Source organism: Echeneis naucrates, chromosome 3, assembly GCF_900963305.1.
Source record: "Echeneis naucrates chromosome 3, fEcheNa1.1, whole genome shotgun sequence".
In the NCBI taxonomy this organism is placed as follows: Eukaryota; Metazoa; Chordata; class Actinopteri; order Carangiformes; family Echeneidae; genus Echeneis; species Echeneis naucrates.
This window is the reverse complement of record NC_042513.1, coordinates 6645384-6670511: the sequence shown is the minus strand read 5'-3', so window position 1 is coordinate 6670511 and position 25128 is coordinate 6645384. Positions and strand designations below refer to the sequence as shown.

The window sequence follows — 25128 nt, the reverse complement described above, 5'->3', positions numbered from 1 at the left end:
TTTCTGCGCTTACCTGAACCTGTCTGAAGATGCCCTGGTTGAATTCGTCCAAATACTTCAGGTGCCACACCAGGAAAGAACCATCAGTTGGGTGAATCGTAAACAGCATGTCTGGGCTCTTGTTCCACTCAGTTGTTAGAGTCTCCATCTTCCTCTCCAACAACATGGAGGGCAAAGGCATGCTGGAGCTTGATCCTGGGGAGGATGCCTTAGTGCTTCCCTGCTCCCCTAATTCACCCTCTTCACCATGCTCTGAGGAGGCTTTGTCAGATATGTCATCCAGATCTAGAAAGACAGGAAATAATGTGTTTTTACAACCAAATGTCGTCTTAAGGTAATGTGCTTTAATTATTGAGTATTGGCCTGGTTGTGGGTCATACCAAAGTCAAACTTCATTGGGGAACCCTCTGGATCCACGAGGTCCTCAGTAGTGTGGTCCAACTGCTGTTCAGTGAGCTTACGGAGCTGCAGCATAAATAGGTCCATGGAGGAAGTGAAGCTAAGGTCCTTATTGTTGAGCCAATGAACCACAAAGCCTCCACCACCAGTGCCATCGTCTGGGTTAAAAATGGCCGAATCAGCCAGTACCGATGGGATATCTGAGGGATGGAAAGATGAGGCATGGAGGAGAAGCAAAAGGGTGACAGTAATAAGAAATGGGTTAAAAAGGTGATAATCAAGCTTAGACTAGTTTCACAGTTAGACTGAATGTGTTTCAAGCTCATGAGTCGCTCATGTAACAGAAGCCATTTCATTGACAAATTCTGCATATTTTGAAATTAATTACATATCAGAAAATTTAACTCAAAAATATTAAATGATGATGATAAGTCATCATCATGTAAAGCTTGTAATGACCAAATTACATGATCTTTGCAAGTAATTGAAAAACCCTTTTATAGTCAATATGCCAACCATATATGAGTCGATGATGAACACATCCTACCTGTGTTGGGGTTAATACTGGCTGAGATATGGAAGTGACACAGGGCATTAGCATGATGAGCAATGTGGCGGTGAGTGTGTGTGTCCTGTGCGCCAAGCTGAGAGGGAAGCAGCTCACTGTGGGCCACCAAAGCAGAGGACCGCCGCCGGCCCCGACGCAGATGCTTCAGGTGGTGGATTGACTAATCAAGTAAAGCACAAGAATAAATCAGAGAACAGGTTTTTGTTATTTCTTATGAGAAATCGCTGGTTTATGATGCATTTTCTTTTATGATTTATTTCTGGTCAAATAAGAATGTGTACCTCCAAAGCATGCTGGATCTTGTCCTTATTGCCTGCCAGGCCTGGCAGGCTGGAGCTGAAGGAGTGTGTGTTCTCAGAGATCTGCCCCCCAAGCAGGCTGTCTTCTGGCAGCAAGGTCTCTGACCACAACCTACACACACCATCCTCACAGGATGTCAGCAACACATTGCACACGGAACCCCTGAAAAACAGCAGGTGGTAGGAATAATCTTACAGACACATTAATTTCATTTACCATTCATCTCATCAGCGTGTTTGCTCTAAAAACATTTTGTTAAAATGCATAGAGAGAAAAGGGAAGAAGCATTATTATTAGTGGAAGGGATAAAATTTAACTGCATGACAGGATATAGCAAGATGGACTGATACATACAGTCCTACATATTTCACTGAATACAAACTGGGGATGTGTTGAAAAAAGAAAAGGCTGATATAAGTAAAAAGATTTAATAAATCTGTCATGCGTCATTGAATACCAAGCACACGCTAAAAGATATAAAATGAATTTCTTACTGCCTGTCCAAACATTTGAGTGTGCATGTGCTTACTTACTTGGGCATGAACTTGCTGGTCTTCCTCCAGGACATACCAGTGACCGAGCGAGGATGAGCCAGGTAAACAAAGGAGAAGTGAACAGGGAGGGGCTTTTTATCTGAGGGGTCCTGAACCACCACTGCCGAACGCCAGCCCGTGGTGGGATACCATACTTTAAGTAAACAGTCATCCTGCATTGATAGACACATACACAAACTTAAATCATATACATTGTCACTGGCCTTATCATGAGAGAAAAAGAGGAAAAACCTCAAAGAATTTGTTGTTTTGCAACATGTTGACTCATTTACCTTCCCAACTGTTGCAAAGTACTCCCCATCAGGAGACCACTTGGCAATGTGAACAGATGCAGCTGTCCTGAGATAAACACAAGCATAAACAACCATATCAGCTATATTCATCTCCCCTGGGAAACTCTACACGGGAAAAATCACAAACATGCCGCTCCTGTCAGATGTTTGTATGGATCCTTTGTGTAAACCTTTCATTTTAGAAATCGCACTTCCCTGTTCTAGTGGCTTGCTTTCGCATTACGTTTCATCAGTTGACAATTAGTTATAGGATATTGTATGACTACGTCTGTTTACACAGCTTAAAGCATACACTACATACACCAAAGAGTATGTAGTAGTAGTTTTTTGTTGTGTGTCCTGGAAAAAAAGAGAAAAGAACATTTTGCTCCTATTCTGCTTCTAGTTACTAAGATTGAAAGAAAAAAAAGACAATAGAACAAGCGTTATCTAGCCAGTTGCCAGGATATTGTCTTCAATAATAGATAACACTGCCTAATTTTTTTTTTATTTTTCTACAGTTTTCACAAAGGCATCAACATACTTGCACTGCCATATGCAGTTCCAGTCGTTGAGGACAGGGTGGGGCTTGTCCTCACTCATCTGCCCATCCTCCTCCTCTATCAAGGCATCTGCCAGTGGAGGTGCCCACAGCTGGAGCCGCTCAGTCGCTGCAAGGATACGGTTCCCTGAGGACACACAAGCATGATGTTACACACCTCACATCCCACATTGACTACTACAGTGCAGGGAGCCAAATGCACAAAGTGGCTTGAATAACGCACGTCAATTCAGACAAACCAAAAGGCTGTGAGTAGGAGCTGTAGCGTAGTGTGATTCATTTAGTGAGCGGATCAGTTAAACATGGAAAAGGCAGGCAGGTACCTTGTGGGTCCCAGGCCAGGTTGTAGGTGATGGCATCAAGAAAGAACTGTCCCGTCTTTTGCCACTGATAGTTAAGCTGCTGTTGGTGGCACAGTGGCAACACAAACCATGGAATGTCAAGTAAGTATGATTACAGTCCCTGGACAGTGATACAAAACACTTCATACAGCATGTCTAAGACACTGAGTTTCATGCTCACCTTATGGCGTTTGTTTGGGTTGGTGGAAAGAGGTTCAAAGATGCAGACAGTGTTTCCATAAGATGCAGCGATCTAAAAATAAATAGCTGTGGTCATCATCACAACACTACTCAGTCCATCAATGCATCTGCACAGTCGTCCCCATGGTGGGGAGCATAAGGTTTAGGAAAGGGGGACACCAAGAGGAGAGCATGACTGTACATGATAGGAGCAAACATAGGCCTAAATGTTCTTCTTTAGGGTGAAGTGTAATTGATAATGTTGTGCAGTCACTCAGGAAAATGAACATGATTGGAGGGGAGGGACTCACCCTGCCAAGCTGGTGGGAGCACTCCACACATCCCACTTGTATGTTCCCATTCTGAGCTCCAGGGATAATCTGCACACACTCAAAATCACTGGCCAAGATCACCACATCACAACCAGAGCCATATGCCTAAAAAAGAGAGAGTAAAAATAAGTAAATACAATGAACACATAAGGAGAAAGCAAATCAACAAATTAAATCAATACATTTCAAGTCCCCATAACTTCAGATTTTATATATTACTTGCGGCTTTAAAAACCTGTTCAGTGTGCTTCCTATGTGTTTGAATTCCCATACTAGGGCTAGGCAATGATTTTTCAATAATAATAATAGTTCATGGGACAATCGTTTTGTTTTTACAAAGTCATCTCTTGTTATTTCCCTTGCCCTCAGTGACACCTGGAAATTTCATGTTCTTACTTAAGGTGAGAAATAAAGCTTTAATTTTCCATATCTGTGCCTTACTTTCACATATTCTTTTTTAAACTTTGTGTTCACTGCTGTTTTTGGAATAGAGTTTTATTAGGCCTTCTTCGATCAGTTATCAAAAGTAAAATGATTTCCGGCAATCGAACAGCATTTTCAGAATTGCACATCCCTATGCCACATGGATAGATTTAAACTGGTTACAAAATGCAATGCCATAAAACTGACTGAAAGCAGTCCATCATATCACTAAATGGCAGTGATATGAATATTGCATTAGCCGGGTGAGATAATACAACAGGACAAGCGCAGGAAGCTTGTGGCACTAAAAATAGCATACAACAGCTCTAATTCAAATGCTGTTTTACAGCTCCATTGCATGAAGAAAAAAATAAATAAACCTACACGTGCAATAAGAAAAAATACACAGCATGTGTTTACTTTCCACACTTAACAGGCAGGCGGTAAGATTTGGATAAAGTCAATGAAAGTAAGTTGATACATTGGTGGTTGCTGGCATTTGGCAACCAAGTGCAGAGTAGCAGCAGTAAGCAGCAGCACCTGGGAGACAGGCAAGCTGGCCTCAAAGCAACAGCACAGTCAGGATGAAGCCTCGTGTCTTTCATTATTCAGGAGAATAGGAGGTGAGGTTGGGAACCACTGAGTCACACAACAGGACGACAGTGCAGCCAGTTGTACTACGTAAAGTGACAGGTGACGTAGTGAAGACTGTGTTGGGAAATGCAGAGTATGAGGAGAATCGGGGTAGAAGATTCAGTCTGTGCTTTACTACGACGTTTGCTCCAGCACACTACGGCTGGAATTAAAAGCAGTCACCATCATGCACCATCTAGGACTGCATCTCTCTCCCTCTCTCATCTCTTTGTCATTTGTGCTGGATCGGAACTTGAGCCATGTCGATAAGCTTGAGTATATATGCCTTACACTGAATGATCATTATTGTTTAGTCCCTCTATATTCAGTTTGCCAGTGTCATGCATTTCTTTCATTATCCATACACACATTATGTGTGTGTGTATCCAGTACGTACACACACACACAATCACACACACACACACTGAAGATACAGAGAGCTGGAAAAATAAAGTAATCAGTGTTTATGTTGCCTTCTTTTTGGTTTTCAGTTCGATTTTCTTCCTTTCATCACTAGAAAAATACATAATTTACTCTACTGCATGTCACTAATGGTCAAATTATTGGAAATTATTGAAAAGCTACAATTTGGGTGGAGTACAGATCTTTCAAATAATTCAAGACATCACACACCTTATGACTATCTTTACTATTTAGCTTTACTGTTCAGCTTGCTCTGAGGCTGTTCATTTGTTTCAGCTAAATATATCAATAAGAATCCAGTGATTCTTTCCATAAATGCACTTGGATATATACCAAAGCATATCTTATAAATTTGCTGATTTAAGGTTTCCCTCCTGTTAGACATGCAAGCTGCTTACATTAATTATTATGCTGTCTTTGAACAAATATGACCTCCTCTGTAACAGATTAACAGTAACATATAACAATAACATAACTACAGAGCTGCACTTAAAGTTAGCACAGCATTGTAAATGCATTGTTATGTAAAAAGTGAACCATATCTATTGAAGTACTGTCTCCTGGAGACATGCTTTGAATTTTGTTGAAATTACTTTCTACTCCAGCATTGCGTGTGTGTGAAAGGGGATATGACTATTATTACCCAACTGTGGAAACACTCTGTCTTTCTTCAAAACGGTCAGGCGACAACCTCCATTCCTAGAATAATCTAATGGGAGTTACATAAACCAACTCACCGATTGCTGAGCATCTGAAGTGCTATTTGCCTAATGGTGTTGTCTATGGGGCAGAGGTGTAGCCTTTCTGGATAAGTATATTTCAGTAGGAAGGATTGACTGTGGTCAGATGTTGTGGTAATGAAAGCAGAATCAGAAGTGAAAGAGAAGGAGGGAAAGATCACTTCTGCATTCCCTCCATTAGAAGCCTCTTTCTTATCATGCCTATCACGTAAACCGTGTTCCACATTCAAAGATGGTACAACAACACTTTCACGTAAATCCTAGTTAGCTGGCTTCGAGCTGTCGCATAACAGCTTAGCTGCAAATATCTTAAAATGTGAATTGATGAGTTGTGATCTGTAGTAAACTGGTTTTAATGTCAACCAGTAAAAATGTATCCTTGGAAAAGTCTATAGCACAGACATGTACTTTGATTCCAGAGTCGGTAGTTATAATATACGAATCTTGTTATTCTCTGCAGCATGACTGCAGCGAAACAGCAGGCAATAACATTTGAATTACACCAGGTTCTGCTTCGATGTCTCCATTTGTCTGTTGGTCATAATGCATCCAACTTAATCAGTGAAGTCAGTTAGACTGGCTGCATTTGAAGTAACTTAATGGAGCTTGAAACATAAATAAAGGAGGCTGATTGGCCTGTACTACTTCATTTTCTGTTTGCAAATAAATAAAAATTACTTCACGGTTTTTGCATTAATCTGGAGCAAATGATGATACCATCATATATAAAATAATTTTGACATTAATTCCTGACATCTAACACATACAAGCAATTCACTTTTTCTCAGTTGTTTAGATTAGTGTAGACTGCACCAATGCCTTCAAGTTCTTACAGTGGTCTGACATAATAAATAAGCATGAACAAGGTTGGTTATATGTGTTTTCATATGCCACAATATTGTTTGGTATCTGGTGGCCAAATTCCTGTGTGTGGCCTTATGATGTGTACTGCCATGGCTCCATAAGTCAATGTGTTTTGCAACTCTGTCCACTGTCCCATGGCAAATACTTGCTTTTAGCAATCTCACAAAATCTGACAGTATGCGGTCGACAGTATGACTGAACGATCACGAGTCTGAGATGGTTAAAGTCTTCCCATATTCTCATATCCTTCCTCAGCCCAGTTGGCATCACTGTATGACATTATGAGTATTCTAACAACAATCAGAATATTCAGATGAATTAAAACCGTTAAAAAAACGTTAAATAAACTAAATTTAAAGTACTAAGCTGCAGCCTCGGGAATGGGTGTGCATGTACTCACTCTCTTTGTGCTTTCAAGTTGACACATGTGTTCTATTATTAGCAGAGCACACATCTGCAGTTTTGCACATAAAATGAGGTTGTTTGAGAGGACAATGAACACCCGTTACCTTTAAAAAAAAAAAAAAAAAACATCGGAGCCTTATCCCAAAATCACTCAATACCCCATAATGTCAAAGTGAGAACAAAATTTTAGAAATTGCACAGAGCTGTTCTTAGGCTACTCTTGTTATCTCAGCTATGCATTGTCAGCTGTGAGACCTTTGCCTTCTGATATTTAAAAAGGGTTTACCTTGTGAATCCAATCAATAAGATCCCAAAAGTGATTTGTCAAAATTGTCAAAATAGTGTAGGTTGATAAACCTTGTTATGAAAAAAGAGAATTTAGCTTTGGCAGCTCCCACTTCTCATGAGATGCTACACCTTAATGAGAGTGTACATACGGTAAATCTACTGACACCTGTCTGGAGAGGTGAGTGTTTTTGTGTGGCCTGATCACTGCCCTAAGTTGAACTCAACTAAATATTAGTGGTGGGAACTGAAAATGCCTGATAGATTTTGAAGGGAAGCAACACACTGTAGCGTCATGACCAATTATATTGGTACAAAAATAATTTTAGGAAAAAATTATATAAATGATCTTTTCACATAAGGTTGTAAATGTAATAAATGTGCAGAGGAATGATTCCATAACCAATGCAGCTGTTGCTTGATGCTTGCTCATTTGAACTGGTGCACTCGTGGGTGCTGTGAGTTAGCTGTGTACTAAGTGTGTGTCTGCATGTTTGTGTGTCAGTGTTTGGCCTCTGAGCCCTAGGTGTCAGTGTGAATGTAACTGCTTGGGACATGATGACTAGTGTTCTTCAAATACCCTCTCAGACACAGAAAGAAAACACCAGGCACAAAAACTAAAACCCTCTGGCAACATGCATGCCTTTAGCTTCACAACTAGCTCTGCCCTATATTGTCATATCTGCTAACAGATATGACCATGGTGAAAAAGCCTCCCTATTTACATTGAAACCACTGATCAAACCCAGATCTGGGGTCAGTGGCCGGGGAGTGGGTGACATACCCTCCTATTTAAAAAGGAGGATGTGTCATTTCAGTTTTCCCCTCATCCAATTACCTTCAATGCTGCATGATGACAAAACAGAAGATGAATTTCAGAAATTGCACAAGGTTGGCTGCCAAGAGGCCTAAGTAATGTTGTGGAATTGCTTTTGTTGTGAACTAGGTTAAAGACCACTCCCTCTGACTTCCATCAAAGGTCACCGTAGAGGAACTGTGTTTTTATCAACAGCAAGTGAAGTCAATGTTAAATGACTCAGGTTGTTGTGAAAGATTACACTCCACACACAGTCATCCTCATCATTGGCCATCTGTTCTTAACAAAAGAGCTAATTCACACCTATCTGTTTTACACAAAGAGCTGTACCATGAGCTGGGGTTAAAAATACTGAGCACTTTTTCCTACTTGCCAACACAACAGATGATGAAATATTACAGGTTCTTCTCATGTCTCGCTGCACTTAATGGAATATTGACTGGGACTGTGCGTACTGTGAATTAGAGGCACAGTGGAAACACAGAAAATGTTGGGAAGATGCCAAACCAGACACCAGCAGACAAAGCATATAACAGATAGAGAATTTGCTTCAAATGTCTGATAATATGTCAGAATGTGTACAAATACATGCAATCCACATGCGTGATGGACAAAAATCTAACTTTACCCTATATTGCACACACCCACACACACATACACGCGCGCGCGCACACACACACAAACATCCAGCCCTCTAGCTCATGTATCCATATATGGCCCTGTACGTCATGGCTGGCGCAGCTGATGCTGGGATGACAGCGAGTTAAATTTCCATGCGAAGGATTTAACGACAAACGGTAGCAAGCTTAGCTAGTTGAACAATCGCAAAAAACAAACAAACAACAACAACAACAAAAAACGCACCGCTTGTCCCATATTTACAATGCACACTACCAAACGCAGCGTGCTCTGCAAAAATAAAAAATAAAAATAAAATACTAATAAAATAGTCAGAGCGTGTCCTCTTGGAAATATCAGGCGATTATGTTGTGGCTGCGCAGAGGGATTCCCTTGCAGTAATCCTAACTTTACCAAGATGCAGCTAAAGGTCATTTGAGCGGCTAGCGATCACTGTTGGGAATGCATAATGTAACGCTGCCGTAACAGAGAAGATGCAGACATTACAGCTGAGCATCTACTCTCTGCTCGATGTCATGCTGACTGTCATAGTAAACGAAACTGTGGGATGAGGGGGTGAGGGGGTGAGGGGGGGGGGGGGGGTGGTGGTGGTGGGGGTAAGGATGCCCTGAGTAGTCTGGACTCGCTGTTTTGTGAATGTGTCTGTGCGGCAGTTTCAGCTAGCACACTACCCGGCTAGTCCGTGCTGTAGCTCCGCAGCTAGCCCGATTACTGCCAATGTAGGGTTAAGCTAGCTAGATAGCCGCGCGGCTAGCTAGTCAGACATTAGCTGCAATGGGTGTCATCTTGAGTTAAATAAAATCTAAATAAAATCTCACCGTGAAGGGAATGTCATTCACGCTTCCCACCGAATAGCAGCAATCTCCAGGGTTCACAGCTCCCGTCAGCACCTGGTGCAGATGCATTTTCCTTATATTGTAGCCGCAGAAGTGTGCGTGTGTGTTTGTGTGTTTCTTTCTTTCTTTTTAATTATTTATAACGAGTCCACCCTTTCGGTTTCTCCGTTTAGCAACGACCGGGGATTCCATCAGGAACATTAACGTCGTCCTCGGCCTGCCAGCGTCCTCTTCTTCCACGGACGGAGGGGCTGCGGAGATTTGTGCTCGACCCCGGTCTGAGTGTGATTACTGCCGGCCCTGTCATCTACTTAGACATGTAAAACTGGCCATCCGTCGCCTCTCACTGTCAGCACCATCCCCACGATTAATCGTGAAAGCCGAGGAAGCAGGATCTCTGCAGCGAACCTGACATGCGCGTTCACGACGTTGCCCAGGCACGACCGAATCGTTGCAGATTTTAGTGATCTAGATCGGACAGATGCCAATTCCTCCAACTCACGCGGTCCTTAAGTGGGCTGAATCACGATTGAAAGGACTTCAGATCATCTGTTATAAAAGGTAAAAGGTAATTCAAAGTCAATGTGAGTGACTGGCCGCGCTGCTTTCAGGGACACTGTGTAGCAGATCTAGTTGTGCTTTTCTGTGTTTGAGGCGCGCCAGCTTGTAAAGCCAGCACCCCTCTGTGGACGAATGGAGTTCATTGATCACACTGTTGGGTCAGAAGTAGAAGCAGACATGGTGAGCCAAAACTTGTATCAAACTGAGGAGAGAAAGCTGTACAAAGAAAGCATTTCATTAAATAGCAGTAAAACAGTCTTTTACAGTGGTTTATAGTGTTGGTTCATAGTGTTGCAGCAGTGAACCCCCCCCACCCCCCTTTGCACGTTTCAAATTCAATAAGAGTTGTCTGCTCAGAATGTAAGCAAATGTTGTATCTGTCAAATGTGAAAACTGCAAGTATTCCCTGATGCGACATTTCAGTAAATTGATTATTTTTAGCTTTGAATGGGGAAAAAGCAAACGGCAAACAATACTTAGCACCTTTGCAGTTTGTTCTTCTGTTTTGTAGTCTGTGAAAACCAAAACAGAAGTAATAGCAGGTTAAATCATTCATAACACTTATTAGTTGCAGCCCGAATGTTTTTTTTTTTTTTTTCATTTATTTATGAAGCACTGGTTGGGGCTTAATATTGCAAGGAGTAATATTTCGACAATGAATAAAAATGAATGGTATAAAAAAATTTAACTGTTTTTGTCTGTTTTGATATATTTTTTAAACTATCAATTGGGCAATGTCATTTCAGAAGAGCTTTTTAAAATAAATTATTAATCTTTTAAAATGTCAGTGGGCATGAGTCATTGTGTCCTGTTGCGTACGCCTCATGGGATGATGAGATACAATAAAATGTGATATACTGATATAGAACTGCCCATTACTGTTGTGGCATGGTATGGAATGGTGAGTGAGTGCAGAAAAACCAGACCAAGGTTCATTGTGACCCTCTCATCTCCTTATCTATTCTTATTCATCTCACTGATGAGATTTAACAGAGTAAATCACCAAAATAATGTTGAGCCCTTTTTCCCTTTCATACCCCGGCTTACACAACGACTCACACTCCCTCCTCCATTGTTTCGAGATAATTGATGAGAAGTCTGATTGGGGATCCATGGTGGTGATACCAACCAACCATCATGGCATTGGCCTAGTTATTTAAGGCACACTCACATCATGATCAGGCCAGGCCTGCCTGCAGGCCAACATGACACAAGATAACAGAAAAGAAAATTGTGAGGCAGCAGCCCAGAGACAATGTGACACATAGTCACAAAGAGTGCCAACAACAATGGCCCATCATGTAGCATGTTTAATATTGTGTCTGTCCATTTAGCATTTACTGACAACTGTTTCTGGGAGTGTTTGAGTTTACAGCAGCTCTGAAATCATAGACTGGCCACACCGAATGATTAAAAAAAAATAAAACAAAGCGCAACCAGTAATTGACAGCCCATTGTAACCATTATAAATGAGCTGTGAATGAAGATGCAACACAGTGTGACTAAGATAACCATCCAGAAAACTGAAAGTCAGTAACATCATGCCAGAAATCTGTCTCTTTCAGCTCCTTTTCTCTTTGGTTAATTTTAAAGGGCAGACTGATTTGTGGAAGACAACCTGAGTGTATAGCAATATTTTCAGGACTGTACTGCTGGTGATCCCTTTCATCAACCCAAAGTTAAACAGAAGGAGATGTTCATGCAGATTCAATCATGCATACTTAGATTCTTTTTTTTTTAATTAAGAAAAGAGATGTCCACATTTTTTGGCAATGTACAACTGACCAGCCAATAAAGTATACTGTAAGGCTACTTCAATGCTTTTGTATTCCAAACCAATAGAGACAATGCTGTAATTACAGAGAGAAAAATGCAAGTGTTAGCACTGCAGGTGTGTGTGTAAGAGAGAGAAGTCCTGGGCACTGTATATAATGCTGTATGTGTGGTTGTTGTAGAAGCTCCATTGGGAGAGGGTGCCACGATCTACAGAGAACAGAATTAAATGCATTATAGATTTTTTCATTTCATGGATGGCTGCTAGCTGGAGGAAACTCAGTGTAACCCTGAGGTGCAAAACATTCCTCAGCCCACGACAAAGATATGATGGAGCCATCCTCACAATTCTAAGTGAATAAATCACTACGTATTGCTGAAATACATGGATCATGACGACAATATTTTCAGTAATTGAGACTTTATTTCTGGGTCAAAATTAACACAATAGCAGAAATAAAAGCCTGAGGAAAATGTTTTTGATTTTAAAGAAACTATGGCTGCAAACCATTACTTCCTATGTGAAGATATGATAAAATAATTAAATTCTGAGCAGCGAATAAACTTTTGATCTAAACTTTATTTTTGGTATGTGAATATTAATCCATTCATTAGTGTATCTGCCCCTGTCACTGTTGGTTGTCTTCATATATATACATATTTATTCATTCATTCATTCATATTCAACCACTTATCCGTTTCCGAGCTGCTGAGGCTGCTGAGGTCAATCCCAGCTCACACTGGGTGAAGGCAGGGTACACCCTGGACAGGTCAGCAGTCCATCACCGGGCCAACAACCACTCACACTAACACCTACAGACAACTTACAGCCACCAGTTAACCCAAACATGATGTCTTTTTGGTGGTGGGAGGAAACCCACACAGACACGGGGAGAACATGCAAACTCTGCACAGAGAGGCCCCACGACCAAATAAAACAAACAATGAAACAAACACTGAGCACCCACATGAGGCATGAGCTTTATGATTTAGGTAAAAATCACCTCCAGGGAAGAAATAACATTTTCAGGTGAAAAGGCCTCAGACAGATGAGGAGATAAGACTGGAGGACGAAGGGACTAACAGTTGAGCTCCCAGTTGTTGTTTTTACCTGTTCACAGTGATCACAGATCAGCAGCAAATTCCATCCTGACCCACCAACATAGACCCTGGTAGCAGCTGAAGCTGTCCAACTGCTCTTCCTCTCCTCCAAGTCTCATTACATGTGTATTTTTAAATTTTTGTGTCTGCCAACTTTCGCAAATGTTGTGTTACTTCATGAATACGTTCAGCAAATGTTGCTATCTTTAGTTAACTTCTTTCCAGTGGCGCTGTGCCATACTAAAGGGCGATGCCAGCACGGACCAATGGTGGACGAGTTTGGATTGTTTTCTGTTTGTTGTGCAGTGGTTGCTTTCATTCGGCCGTGCTTCATTTTGTGAACTGAAAATGCGAGGTGAACTTTTATTTGTTCTGACAGGCCACATGTAGTTAACAGTGAGGATGGTATGTTTACATACAGTTTCTAATTTTCTGAGGTCATGTAACCACTAGCTATAATTATTACTATTACTGATGCAAAATATAAATGATATGTATCATGTAACTAAGATTATACTATCATAGCTAAAAGACTGAGTTCAGTCCTATATGACTCTGAGTATGACTTACAGGCTTATATGACAGACTGCATGACAGTAATTAAGCCCTTATGAAACTGGCTTTCTCAAGAAGCTGGGTTCACTCGTAAGTGCAAAGGACAGCCTGGCTTTCTGCATGTCCTAGTTTCAGTGATTATAGCTTTATTTATTACATTTCCTTGTTACTGATTCAAAAGAAACAACCCATGATGAGCAGAGACCCAAGGACAAAAGAAAAGGAAGAAAGAAAGAATATGTGGAGAATAAAACACTGGGGGGGGGTGATTGAGATAGGTTGGCAGTGATCCGCATCCAGACGCTTGTGTTATGTTGAGTTACAGAAGCTGTGAGGGATTTTAGAAGGAGGCTCAGATCAGGCCTCTCAAGTGTTCATCCATCCGGCCTTTTCCTGAGCAGATGTGTGGTACATGTCTCTGGTTTCAAACATGCTGCATAAAGGCTAACATTCTCTAGCTGATTGTACACAAGAATTACAAATTGTGGTAATGTTAGGTACTTCAGTCATGAATTGATTGCAAATAATTCCTTCAAAAATGTTAAAAAGTCTAAGTTCTAACTGCAAAAAGAGACACCAGCAAACATAAAAATAAAATTCAATCTCTCCCTAGGAAAATGCTGTAAAAATATTTAACTGAAGCATCGTATATGATACACTAAGCTCCGGAGGTTGCCACCTTCCATTGCTTACCCACTGAGAACAGATTTGGGGGAAAAAAAAAAAAGAAGTTCAAATCTACAGTACAGCACTGCAAGGGTGGAGTTTGGTTTAGTTATGATTAGCATCCTCTGAGCAGCTTTTTTTTTTTTTTAATTGACATTTAAATATGGGCCTGGGTTGCTGTCATATTGCACCATATATGAATAACATCAATGGCTCAAGGGACCTTCGTTGCCTTTGTTGAAGGAAAAAAATTCAGCAAATGTGGAAGATCTTCTCATAAGTGCTGCAACTAATGCTGCCCCCCTTTTATCAGAACTGCCTGGTAGTGTAACATCTACTTTTTATTTTAGTTGTAATGGTCACAGTTATTTAAAACTTAATACAGGTTGAAAAGCCTGTTTGTATCATCTTCCTCTGGTATTTGGCAACAAGTAACTGCTATAAATAGGCAGCCAAGGCCTCTGGAAGGATGATGACTTGAAATTCTGCAATTTTCACAATATGTTGATTAGTTTTCGTTTTGTTTTTGTTTTTTTTTTTTTGGAATCAGTGTGTTTTCTTGCAGTTTTTAAATATCACTCCTTCCCTATCCGCCCCAGGAGTATCTTCCACCTGATTATTTGATTTTCGTTCTGGATTTTCTTTGACACCTGCTTTACAGTAAATCTCATCAGTTCTCACTTACTATTTCCTCTTCCTTCTCTTTGTCTCATGCACACTGCAGCCCTGCTCAGAATCTCAGGGATTTCTGTGTCTGCGGAGATACCGAAGATTAATGACAGCTATTCCACAGTATCATCTCTGTCTGTGACACCGTTCCTTCTTTTCCCTCTCTCTACACTCTTGTCGCTTACCCCTGCTCCTCACTCACTGAAGAAGGTCAGCCTCTCTTACTGTGGTTAAACTACACCATCTGTCTCTTCTTCTTCCCTGTCCAGCCAGCCTTGGGCTAACTGATAAATATCTCACACATGTGGTTCTTTCCTAATGATTAACTGCCATTGTTTGTGTGTGAGTGCAACAGAGGGAGGGTATGAATTATTTCATTTCCTATTCAGGGTTCAGAAACCTTATTCAGGTCTGTGCTCAATAATGGAATTTAATTTTGTGCATGTTTGGTGGATGAACCCACATGAGTGAATTCATATTTGTGTAGTGAACTTTCCTCTGTCCCTTTTGTGACCTAAGAGTATTGCTGCTTTTTCCTTCATCTTTATTCATCTTTGTTATTATCTATATATATATATATATATTCTTTTTCATTCACATATGGACCTGCTGCCAATCCATTCCATTTTAAACCAATACCTCTGTTCACGATGTGTGTGCATGTGTGCATCTACTGTCGAGTACCTGTGCACATGACAGATATACTGCGGTGCATGATTTGCCAAATACAAATATGAGAATCTTCTACACAATTTGCACTACATGACCAGATGGTGTGTGTGGGCAGATTTCTGAGGTGTAAAGAGAAGATCAAGGGCTTAGCATTTAAACACTCATGTGTCCACTCATGCGTATGTGCACACACACACCTTCATGCTCATTAACAGAGAGAGACACTACCAAAGCTTATAATCACAGCTAAGTGGCAACAGGCTACTGAATCATTGTAGCAGAAAGTGATGGGCTTCTGAAAAACACAAAAAGCTATTTGTCATTATATTTGTATAGATGTATAAAAATGTGATAAAATCTTCTCTACCGTTTCAGGTTTTTAAGACATTTCAGTTTTAAACATCTGATATTTAAGTCTGCATCACAAAGCTTAAGCAGTTTCTCACTGCGTTGTTCTTAGCCCACATTCTCCAGTGAAGACTACCAGTGGGATTACTGTATTAGTATTATATACTTTGCTCAAAGCTTGGTGGTTAAGCTATATTTTGAGCTGCTCCTTTGTGTTTTGCAAGAAGTGGACATGCAGAAAGGTGACTGTGAGATCAGTCATTGCTACTGAGTTTGCATAGTAGGGTCAAAGGCTGGGGTAGGTGGAGTCAGGCTAGAGACGCCACAGAACACGTACTGCATGAATACACCATCAAAACGATCAGGAAAGATCAGGAAACCACTCCTGTGGAAATCCTCTTAATCAATATTGACTGTATTTTTGCAAGAGAGATTGGCTTTGTTTTGGCTGAATCACAGTTCTTTTTTGAGGCAATGGAGCTGTTCTGCAAATAACCGCCAGAGGTCAGAGGAGCGTCAGATGGAAGGGGTCAGTCACACAGTGTTCATAAACTGGGATCATGCTTTCTTCTAACTTTTCCACATTTACTTTTTACACTGCAAAGACTATCCTCTTTGTTTCTGGGACTCAAAACGTCTCTAGACTATCAAAACGTCTCTAGACTACAAAGACTATCCTCTTTGTTTCTGGGACTCAAAACGTCTCCCGTGGGGCAACTTGTTGTAGCCAGAAGGTCTAAGGTAAAAATCAGCTGCAGTATTCCCATTTGGACTGGGGACCTTTGTCCATTTTTTACCCTTTGGAGCACTTGCAGAGGATTGTGTTGGTTTACAGGATGGATGGATGTATCGCGTCATGTCTAACATCATCTCATTTGCAGTAATTTTGCTTCCCTGCTGTTTACTCAAGTCAAGCAAATATGGATTATTTACTCTAGGCCCACAAAATCTAGACAGGAATATCTTCATCAGCTCTTTATTTTTAAAATGGACTATATATTTCACAGATAACCATCATACATTATTTCAAAATGATCAACAAATCATTGAGATTCCGGCTATCTGATTTCTATGAATATACAAAGTGTGTTACGAGTCATCAACAGAAAATGGTCTGGTGATAATTGAACATAATCACCAGAGGAGGGTGCTGTTGACCAGTGGGACTGGGATTTACAGGCCTTATTTAGCACTGATGCCAGGAAAATAAAATGCAGTTGTGGTCGTTCAGTGACTTCCTTTGTGTTGTTTTCATGTCTGAACAATCAACGTGGAGAATATCAGTAGTTTGGTTTATAAGTTCTGGCAATATTTCATATCTACAATAATAAATCAGACAGATTTGTGTGTGCATTCTGACGTGTCCAATTAGTGCAAAAGTATACTGTGCTACCTGTGTTGTGTACAAGTGTATGTACTGTAGGTGTTAGTGTCTGTCACGTCTGCTTGTGTGCACGACACATGCTAACTGCATGATGCTCTATGTATGTGCCTCCTTCTGTGTGTCTGGCTTTGGCAGACGGGTGAATCCCGGGAATGTAGCAGAGCAGGAAGAAATGATTATACCACACAGAGTTGCTACTGCTTCTGGGCAGCCTGAACCCCCCCCTACTTCCCCCAGTTCACACACGGTTCTATTGGCTCCACAGCCTACAGCAGGATTATCAGGATTATATCATGGCACAAGGCAGTATGATGAACAGACAGACAGACAATACGATTAGGAAAGCAACTCTGCAAAGAGACATGTTCTCTCACTGGCTGTAAGCTGTAGTGTAATATCAAGAAAGGTCATAAATACACTTGAGCTATGTTATTTTCTCTGGAATCGCCAGAGATGGCTGAGTAATTACTGCTTCATAGATCCAAACATCCAGGTCCAATAGTTGGCAAGAAGACACTGATTGGGTCCTTTAATAGCTGTTGTATAAAAGCTTGCATTGAGTGAAAGACAGTGTGAAATTGGAACTGCTTTAGAGTAAGGAAATGTGTCCTGATTTGTAAAGGAGTTCTTTCTAATGGAGATTAGATATGAGAGAAAAAGGCCTTCAATAATAAATGGTGCTTTTGAATAGTGCCTTATTTAAAAGTGAGCTGTTGTAAATGATTCTGTCTGTGTGTCTCTTTTTACTCTGGCTGATCATTAATCTGAACTATCGGGGCTGATAAGAGGTTAGGAGAGACGTTACAGGAGGATCACTCTCAGACTGATGAGTGTGCAAGAGAGAGAAACAAAGTGTGTGAAGCCATAGCACTTTTTAAGACTTTGAGTTTGATGATGGTTACGCTGCATTACTCGCAAAATTTTAAAGGAAGGTCATAATACACTTCTTATCTGACCTGAGGAGACAATGAAGCCTTTCAAGCAGGGGAACAAAACAAAGAGAAAGGATCAGCCAGGTGGGAACTGATGACGGTGATTCCATACCTGTTCAAAGAAGAGCCAATAATAGGCACCGGCAGGGAGAGGAGAAAAACCTGGTGTGATGAGATTCACTCACAAACACAGCGAGAGATACAGAGATTTATTTTTACCTTTTTAAAATGTTTCTTGTGTTCATATTTTTTATTTAATTATGAGTTTATTCATAATTTTCTTGAGTTACAAGCTCCAAATATCTTTCCTGCCAGTGGGACATTGATGTCAAATATTCATTTGCAATAGCAAACATCCATCACCAAAAAAAGCTTGAAAAGTCATGTCCTCATTTGAATTTCACTTACACATAGACACACACACCAGAGCTGGCTCATAAGACCGTGAAATCACTGATGTTTTGCTAATATATGTATTCCTTTAATAATGAAAATGCATCTTAGTAATGCAAATTGAACAATATGTGGATGAGTATTGATAACATTTTGAGTGTAACTTGCAGGACTTATAAATACCAGACATTACAGAAAATAATATTGGCTAAAAAAAGTTCTGTCATCCCTCGTTATCTTTCTATTACGTTTTCATGGCACTTTGGTATTTGTTGACTGATCAGTTGAAAACATGATGCGTAATCACATCATTCTCTCTGAGAGGGGCTCATATGAAATCAGGGCACTCAGTGGTGGATGTGTTGTCATCTGGATGACTCAGGTTTGTCACATGTATACGTGACATTATCAATGGCATTATTATCTTCAACTTACTTTTAAAACTGGAAATGTAAATAAATAATATCCCGTTCTGTGTTTAGCTTTCATATTGCATGTACACAAAGTATATCCCTTTGCAACATTAGGTGGTAGTAGAGACCAGGAAAAAAGGCTTATGTGTCAGTTAGAGGAAGTGCCATTGTAAGGCTGACTAATAATTCTATTACTTGGTATTTCTGAAGAGCATTTAATCATCAGCAGAGGTAATAACAGCATTTAGTGTTTCACTCCACCACTGAGCTTAACTTGTTAGAATAGTTATGCAGAGCACAAAATGGAGAAAATGAAACAGTGTACAGAAACAAAACAGCATTGCTGCCCATTCAGATTTGGTCTTATGCCCTCATCTTGTGCATTGAGTGACAGGTTATAACTGCCTGTAATGGTTTCTGCTGGTGATTTATGAAGGACATATTCGGCTTCCCCAGCCTGTTCTTCAATTGGGCCAAAAATTACCCTTCTTCACTAAATGACTGCTGTCAGATATGTTCTGCAGAGTGTTTACAATGACTGTGCACACATAATAGACTGTGGATCACTGCATGCCTGCTTGACAGAGCATCTGACTTGATCCATGTGGGATATTTTAAGACTAAGCATTACTATCTCAGATACTGCAAGCAGTTTATACCCCTTATTAGATTGTGCTGTTATGTGATTACTTCCACAATCTCTTCATGAACAATTCCACTCCTCACCTCCTCCTCTTTCTGTCCCTTTTGGTCCCCATCATCTCTTTTCTAGAGCCTATCACAACACCCATTTGCCTCTTCCCTCCTTAATGTAGTGCATCCTCTCAACCTCCTGCCCCCAGTATGCACCTGGCCTATAAGAATGAGCAATGAGTGAGAGGAAACTGTGGAGCATGTAGTGGCTCAGGGCACCCGGTAGCCATTATGGGGCTAAAGCACTGCCGGCGTGCTTGATCAGGGGGAACAACGGAGCCTTGCCCTGGGACACTTCATTAAACTCCCCCTCTTTGTCTTTCTGTCTCTCTAGCTTAAACAAACACACATACAAGTCCATGCGGGACTCTTTTTGTACATGACCAAAAGCCATGCCTATTATCTGGATGAAATAGAATTTATCCTTATTGCTCTTTCCGCAGCCCATTTTTCTTTCTCATAAGCACCCCAACAAACAATTTATTTAAACCGTATCCAATAATGCAGCACAAAAAGGAACGGCCTCCAGCTATTTGAGGCTATTGTAGGTCAAATCAAACAAACCTGCCAAGGATGTGTTTAAAAAAACCAAGCTAAACACAATGAAACGTTTTTAAGATTGAGTTCTTTGCAGTCTGCAGCTCAAACTCATAAACCTCAGACAAAAATAAAAGTCAAAATCAATTGTGCTTCTAAGAAAAGCTCAGAGGATCACCTTTCATAGCTTTGGATATTGATCATGAATGATGCTTGTTTGCAAACATTAAGGCAGGATTGCTTAATGTGGCTCTCTCATTACACTGACAACACAATTTTTCAGCAGCAACTTGAACACTTTTCTCACAATTAGTCTAAATGAGAAATGCACCATGAAAACACATCTCAACTATTTGAAAGACATTATTGGCCACAAAAACTACCTTGTGGGGTTGAGCACCCATCTTTCAAAGTGTTGTTTTTTCGTATGGCGTAAGTAGCATGCTAATGAGTTAATAAAAATCTCCTGGTCCTATGTTGCCTTTGGAGTTGAAATATGACAAAGCACTTTTTAATGAGGGTGTGCTGGTCTTATTACTTTTTATTGGACTCATCTTTCATCATAAAACTTTTATTGAAAAACTTTTACAAAGGATTTCTCTATCTCTATCTGACTGAAATAATTGAGTTCGACCAAGGAACAAGCATAGATTTAAATTATACTTTGAAGCAAAAAAAACAAAAAAAACCAAAAACCTTAACAAGATAGCAAGGTAGCATCTTTTACATATTCTCAGCAAGGAATTGCAGGGTGAGGGTTTGATAGTACTGCTATTCAGTTTTTTTGATTGCTTAAAATTCTTAATAAGCCTACATTAACTGATCTGATGGGGGGAAAAAAACCCAAAGGGAACTGTGATAACCAGACCAGCCACATATTTGTATTACTGAGCTGTTATGGTTAGCCTGCATTACTAAATAAATGCCAACATATTGCTCAAACTGATGAATCAGTTCATTGACGTTGTTAGGAGGACTGATACTGGTCCTTTTAAGGCAGACTGAGACTGGCACATCCAGGTTACTCTAAGGTGCACATCAATCAAGCTAACGTTACAGCAGGAAAGTATTCTTTCTCTTAAAGGCTGGTCAGGCTATGTCTGAAATCCTGCTTTAAACTGAATTCTTCTGTGACAGGTCATAAAACATTGCTTCTGAGCACTGGGAAACTCAACTGTTCAGTCTGAGAGAGGAAACAAAACAATGGACTAAAACACAGAGGTGGAAGCAAGGATGGTCATGCTTAATGGGAGAGGGGACCACGATCTGTTGTACATAGAGAATGAATGAGCTTTTCAATCTGAGAAGCATTTTCACACAAGGATGTCAGGATGACGGTTAGACAGGTCAGTTCAACAAAATTCACTGATTAATGTAACACTTTCTTCAGAAGAGAGCGTAGCAGTATTGACAACATTGAGTTTTAACGAGTGTTTGTAGGCTCCGGCTGCTGTTAAAGTGGCAGATCATTTAAATTATGTAGACTAATATTACTTGTACTGTGGAGCCCATAATTAATGTTCATCATTCCTATTTAATTGTCTAAGTTTTATTTCTTTTTTGTAGCCGATAATTATTTGTATTTTCTTGCTAGATCATTAGAAGTAATTTATTGTTACACATTATGGCTTATTGTCGCAAGTTACACACAATGATGGGGTGATTTGTGGATTTTTCCACAGGTAATTATGTTGACATAATGCATATTGTATTATTTGATTGTTTTATTAATTTGCTACCTTATTTAAAAAGATAATAGAGTTTACATTTTTGTAAACTGACCTACGTAAGTAGCTATTCTCACCCGAGAGGGTTAAAATAAAATGGAACATATTTTAGTAATCTTTCCATTTATGGCTAAATACTGAAGGCCAACATCCCTTTCACATTGCACAGTTATTTGAATTATCATAAATATGAAAATCTTTTTGGCACAGCTCTCATTTTTCACAATCAAAATGATCAGTACAGCTACTTATTTTAGCAACACCTCTGTCAAGGAAAACTTCTACAGGTCTGCTTTGGCTAAATGTATTAGCTGGGAGTAGAATCCGGGTACCTATCAGCTCTTGCAAGGAATCAGTGACACACACTGCAAGGAAAATTTGTGTGCCATTTACCATCTGCAGAGGACTCAAGGACACGAAATTAATGAATATCTGATCAGTTTGTCTCTGATTCATTATCTCTCACAGTGGCATGACAAGACAAACTACTGGAGCTAAAAATTAAAGATTTATTTCACATTCTGTTCTACTACATACTTCAGGAAAAAGGGAAGACGGAGTATTCTCAAGTTAACACAGTTGCATGAAAACATGTCACTCCGTACGTACACACACGCAAAACACAATATGGAATGTGGTCATTTTCAATGTGAAAATGTGGCCTACGACAAATACTGCTAAATTTGTTCAATGCTGAAGTTTGTCCTCTATGGTTTTGGAAATTTGGTTAAAAGGTTGAAGTTAAAATTGACTAACTCAACTTAGGGAACATGGGAACCCATGTTCCCTAAGAAGGGCTGAGGGGGAGAATGATGGTCCAGTTAAATATTTCAGTCTAATAATTGAGAAAAAGTGTTGTGACAAAATAAACTGCAGGGCTTAAAATATTCCAGCACCCTGCCGAGAAAAACAACCTTGAGTTGAATTTACTATACAATTCATTATAACATTAGCAACGCCATTTGGGGCAGATAAGTTATGACAATTACTTATTATCAAGGGCCCCTGAATGTCATCAATATTTATCCAAATAAAACAAATTAATGAAATGAATTATCTGTTTGACTTAAATAGTTTTAGCAGTAGAAGTTAAATACCCCCACTGACCAAAAAGTAGACAAGTAGTCATCCACATTGACTACCCCATCTGCATGAAATGGTTCAGTCCTGTTGCGCTCACTTATTAGTAGTTGCACCAAGGTGCGCTGAGAGAAGTAGGCTATAATCATCCTACTGTCTACGGTTAAAAAAAGTAGGTTTTTAAAAAGAGGGATGAGGAAAAGGAAAGGATGTCAGTGTGTGAGTGTTTTTCTCAAAAGAAGGTGGTTAGTCTTGAGTGGTAGAAATTGCCATCTTAACCTAATGTCTATGGTGAAATAAGATACAGACTAGCCAATATTTCATTCCTTTTTCTCTCTATCAGTCTTTTTACTACTACTACAAAAAGAAAAAAAAAAAGTCAGATATTCTAACACAAATTATTTTTCCACGTAATGATCCATATAAAACAAAAATACCTTGTGGCTGTGTACTTGATGCTGGACAGTAGTTTGAAGCATTGAGTGGCTTAATTCAGCGTGTATCAAAGTTATACGCAATATTAAAATAATACAGTGAGATGTTTTCACTTAGATTTTACTGTTCTGTCCACATGGCGTGGATAGAAGAGAGACTGGTTGACACGAGAAACGTTTTGGTAAAAAAGTGTTTGCTTGTCATGAATTGTGCACATTTTTGCATTTGTGCAAATTCATCAAAAATGATCTCCCTAAAGACTGATGATTTGTGTTTTTTGTTTTGATACCTGTGAGACAGCAACATCACAGCCAAGTGCCATAAAGCTCCATGATCTTGATTCATTATGATTATTTGCTACAGTGCTCAGACGGAAACCTCTCCTCAGTGAAAGTTTGCAAAAAAGCCCCTAAAGGACTCTCAGACTGTGAACAAGAGTGAAACAAGATTCTTTGGTCTGATGAAACCAGAATTGCAGTGCTTGGCCTCAATCTTAAACGTCATGCCTGGAGGACACACTTCGCTTAGGATTGGTTGTTCCTCATGACTTCCCTGAGCTAACTGTTAAATATATGTATATGATAAGTATATGTTGCTGATAGTCCCAGAATATAACCAGAATACTCCAAACCTGACTAGATGTGATAAGTAAAACTCAAAAATATCATAAGAGGGCAAATACTGTTTTGGATTGCCATAACTCATTGCTGGCAGCCCCAAACCATAATAAAACAACTTCACACAGGGTTTTTACATATCCTTTCATCTCTCATGTCATAGACACAATAAATTTTCAATATTCTGTTCCTACATGTGTACCTGGTTTGATATATATATGTAAAAACAAGGTTATGATGTTACAGTGTAGGCTAACTGAGGTTCCTGTGAGAGAGAGATTGAAAAAATTATCTCATTCCTGTCAGCATGGAAAAATATCTAAAATGCAAATAGCTTAGAATCATATTCATATGCATCTCTGAAACCACAAAGCAGATGAGACTTGAAAGCTGAAACAAATTCTCAATTCATTATGCTGGACAGCTCACATTTCTCCTGAGGTGACATCCTCAATATGATACTCATACATCTGCAAATCCGAACAGCATATGGCAAGCAGAAAGGACTTTTCATGAAAATGAGTGAGGCCTGTGTTGACAAGAAAGTAACATAAAAACAGAGTAAAAATAACCAACCAGGCAGAAATGTGCTGTTAATCATCATTTGACGGGCATGCTGATCTGATATGGGAACAGTGTTTGGTATGCATGTGTCTCTGTGTTTGTGTCTGCGAGAGTGTGTGAGTATGAGCTAATGTTCCTGTGCTTACATTGGGGCTGTGTGCTAATTGCATGTGATAAGGGGATGTGCTTGTGCTCTGGGAGAGCTGGAGGAACATGGAGGACATCAGAGGACATCAGCTTACTCTTGCAAGCCTTATCATCCCGCCGTGCTTCTTTCTAACAGAGTGAAGTAGTTGCGAAATTTCCACCATCTACCAAAACAAGCTGCTTGTCTCATCATAAATAATTAGAAAGGGGCCTGATTGTCCATGACCTGGTCTGCTTTCCGTTGCTGGGGGAAAAACAGGATGGAGAAACATGTGTGACAAAATAGGC

The 25128-nt window shown here is 39.9% G+C and overlaps 1 protein-coding gene across 4 annotated transcripts in view; it reads right to left on the bottom strand.

Annotated features, from left to right (window-relative positions):
- dmxl2 (Dmx-like 2) overlaps window positions 1–9983 on the bottom strand; it is a 37203-nt gene extending 27220 nt beyond the window's left edge. For 3 of the 4 annotated variants that reach the window (XM_029497531.1, XM_029497535.1, XM_029497532.1), the window contains exons 1-11: window positions 9556–9983; window positions 3488–3613; window positions 3178–3249; window positions 2979–3057; window positions 2638–2782; window positions 2094–2160; window positions 1801–1973; window positions 1249–1429; window positions 947–1127; window positions 381–599; window positions 14–285 (exon numbers count right to left, since the gene is read on the bottom strand). In XM_029497531.1, coding sequence (XP_029353391.1) covers window positions 14–285; window positions 381–599; window positions 947–1127; window positions 1249–1429; window positions 1801–1973; window positions 2094–2160; window positions 2638–2782; window positions 2979–3057; window positions 3178–3249; window positions 3488–3613; window positions 9556–9642 — 1602 coding nt within the window. In that variant the 5' untranslated portion in view covers window positions 9643–9983. The remainder of the gene's footprint in view (window positions 1–13; window positions 286–380; window positions 600–946; window positions 1128–1248; window positions 1430–1800; window positions 1974–2093; window positions 2161–2637; window positions 2783–2978; window positions 3058–3177; window positions 3250–3487; window positions 3614–9555) is intronic. The other variant, XM_029497533.1, reaches the window with a different exon arrangement.
- Between the last annotated feature and the right edge of the window lie 15145 nt (window positions 9984–25128).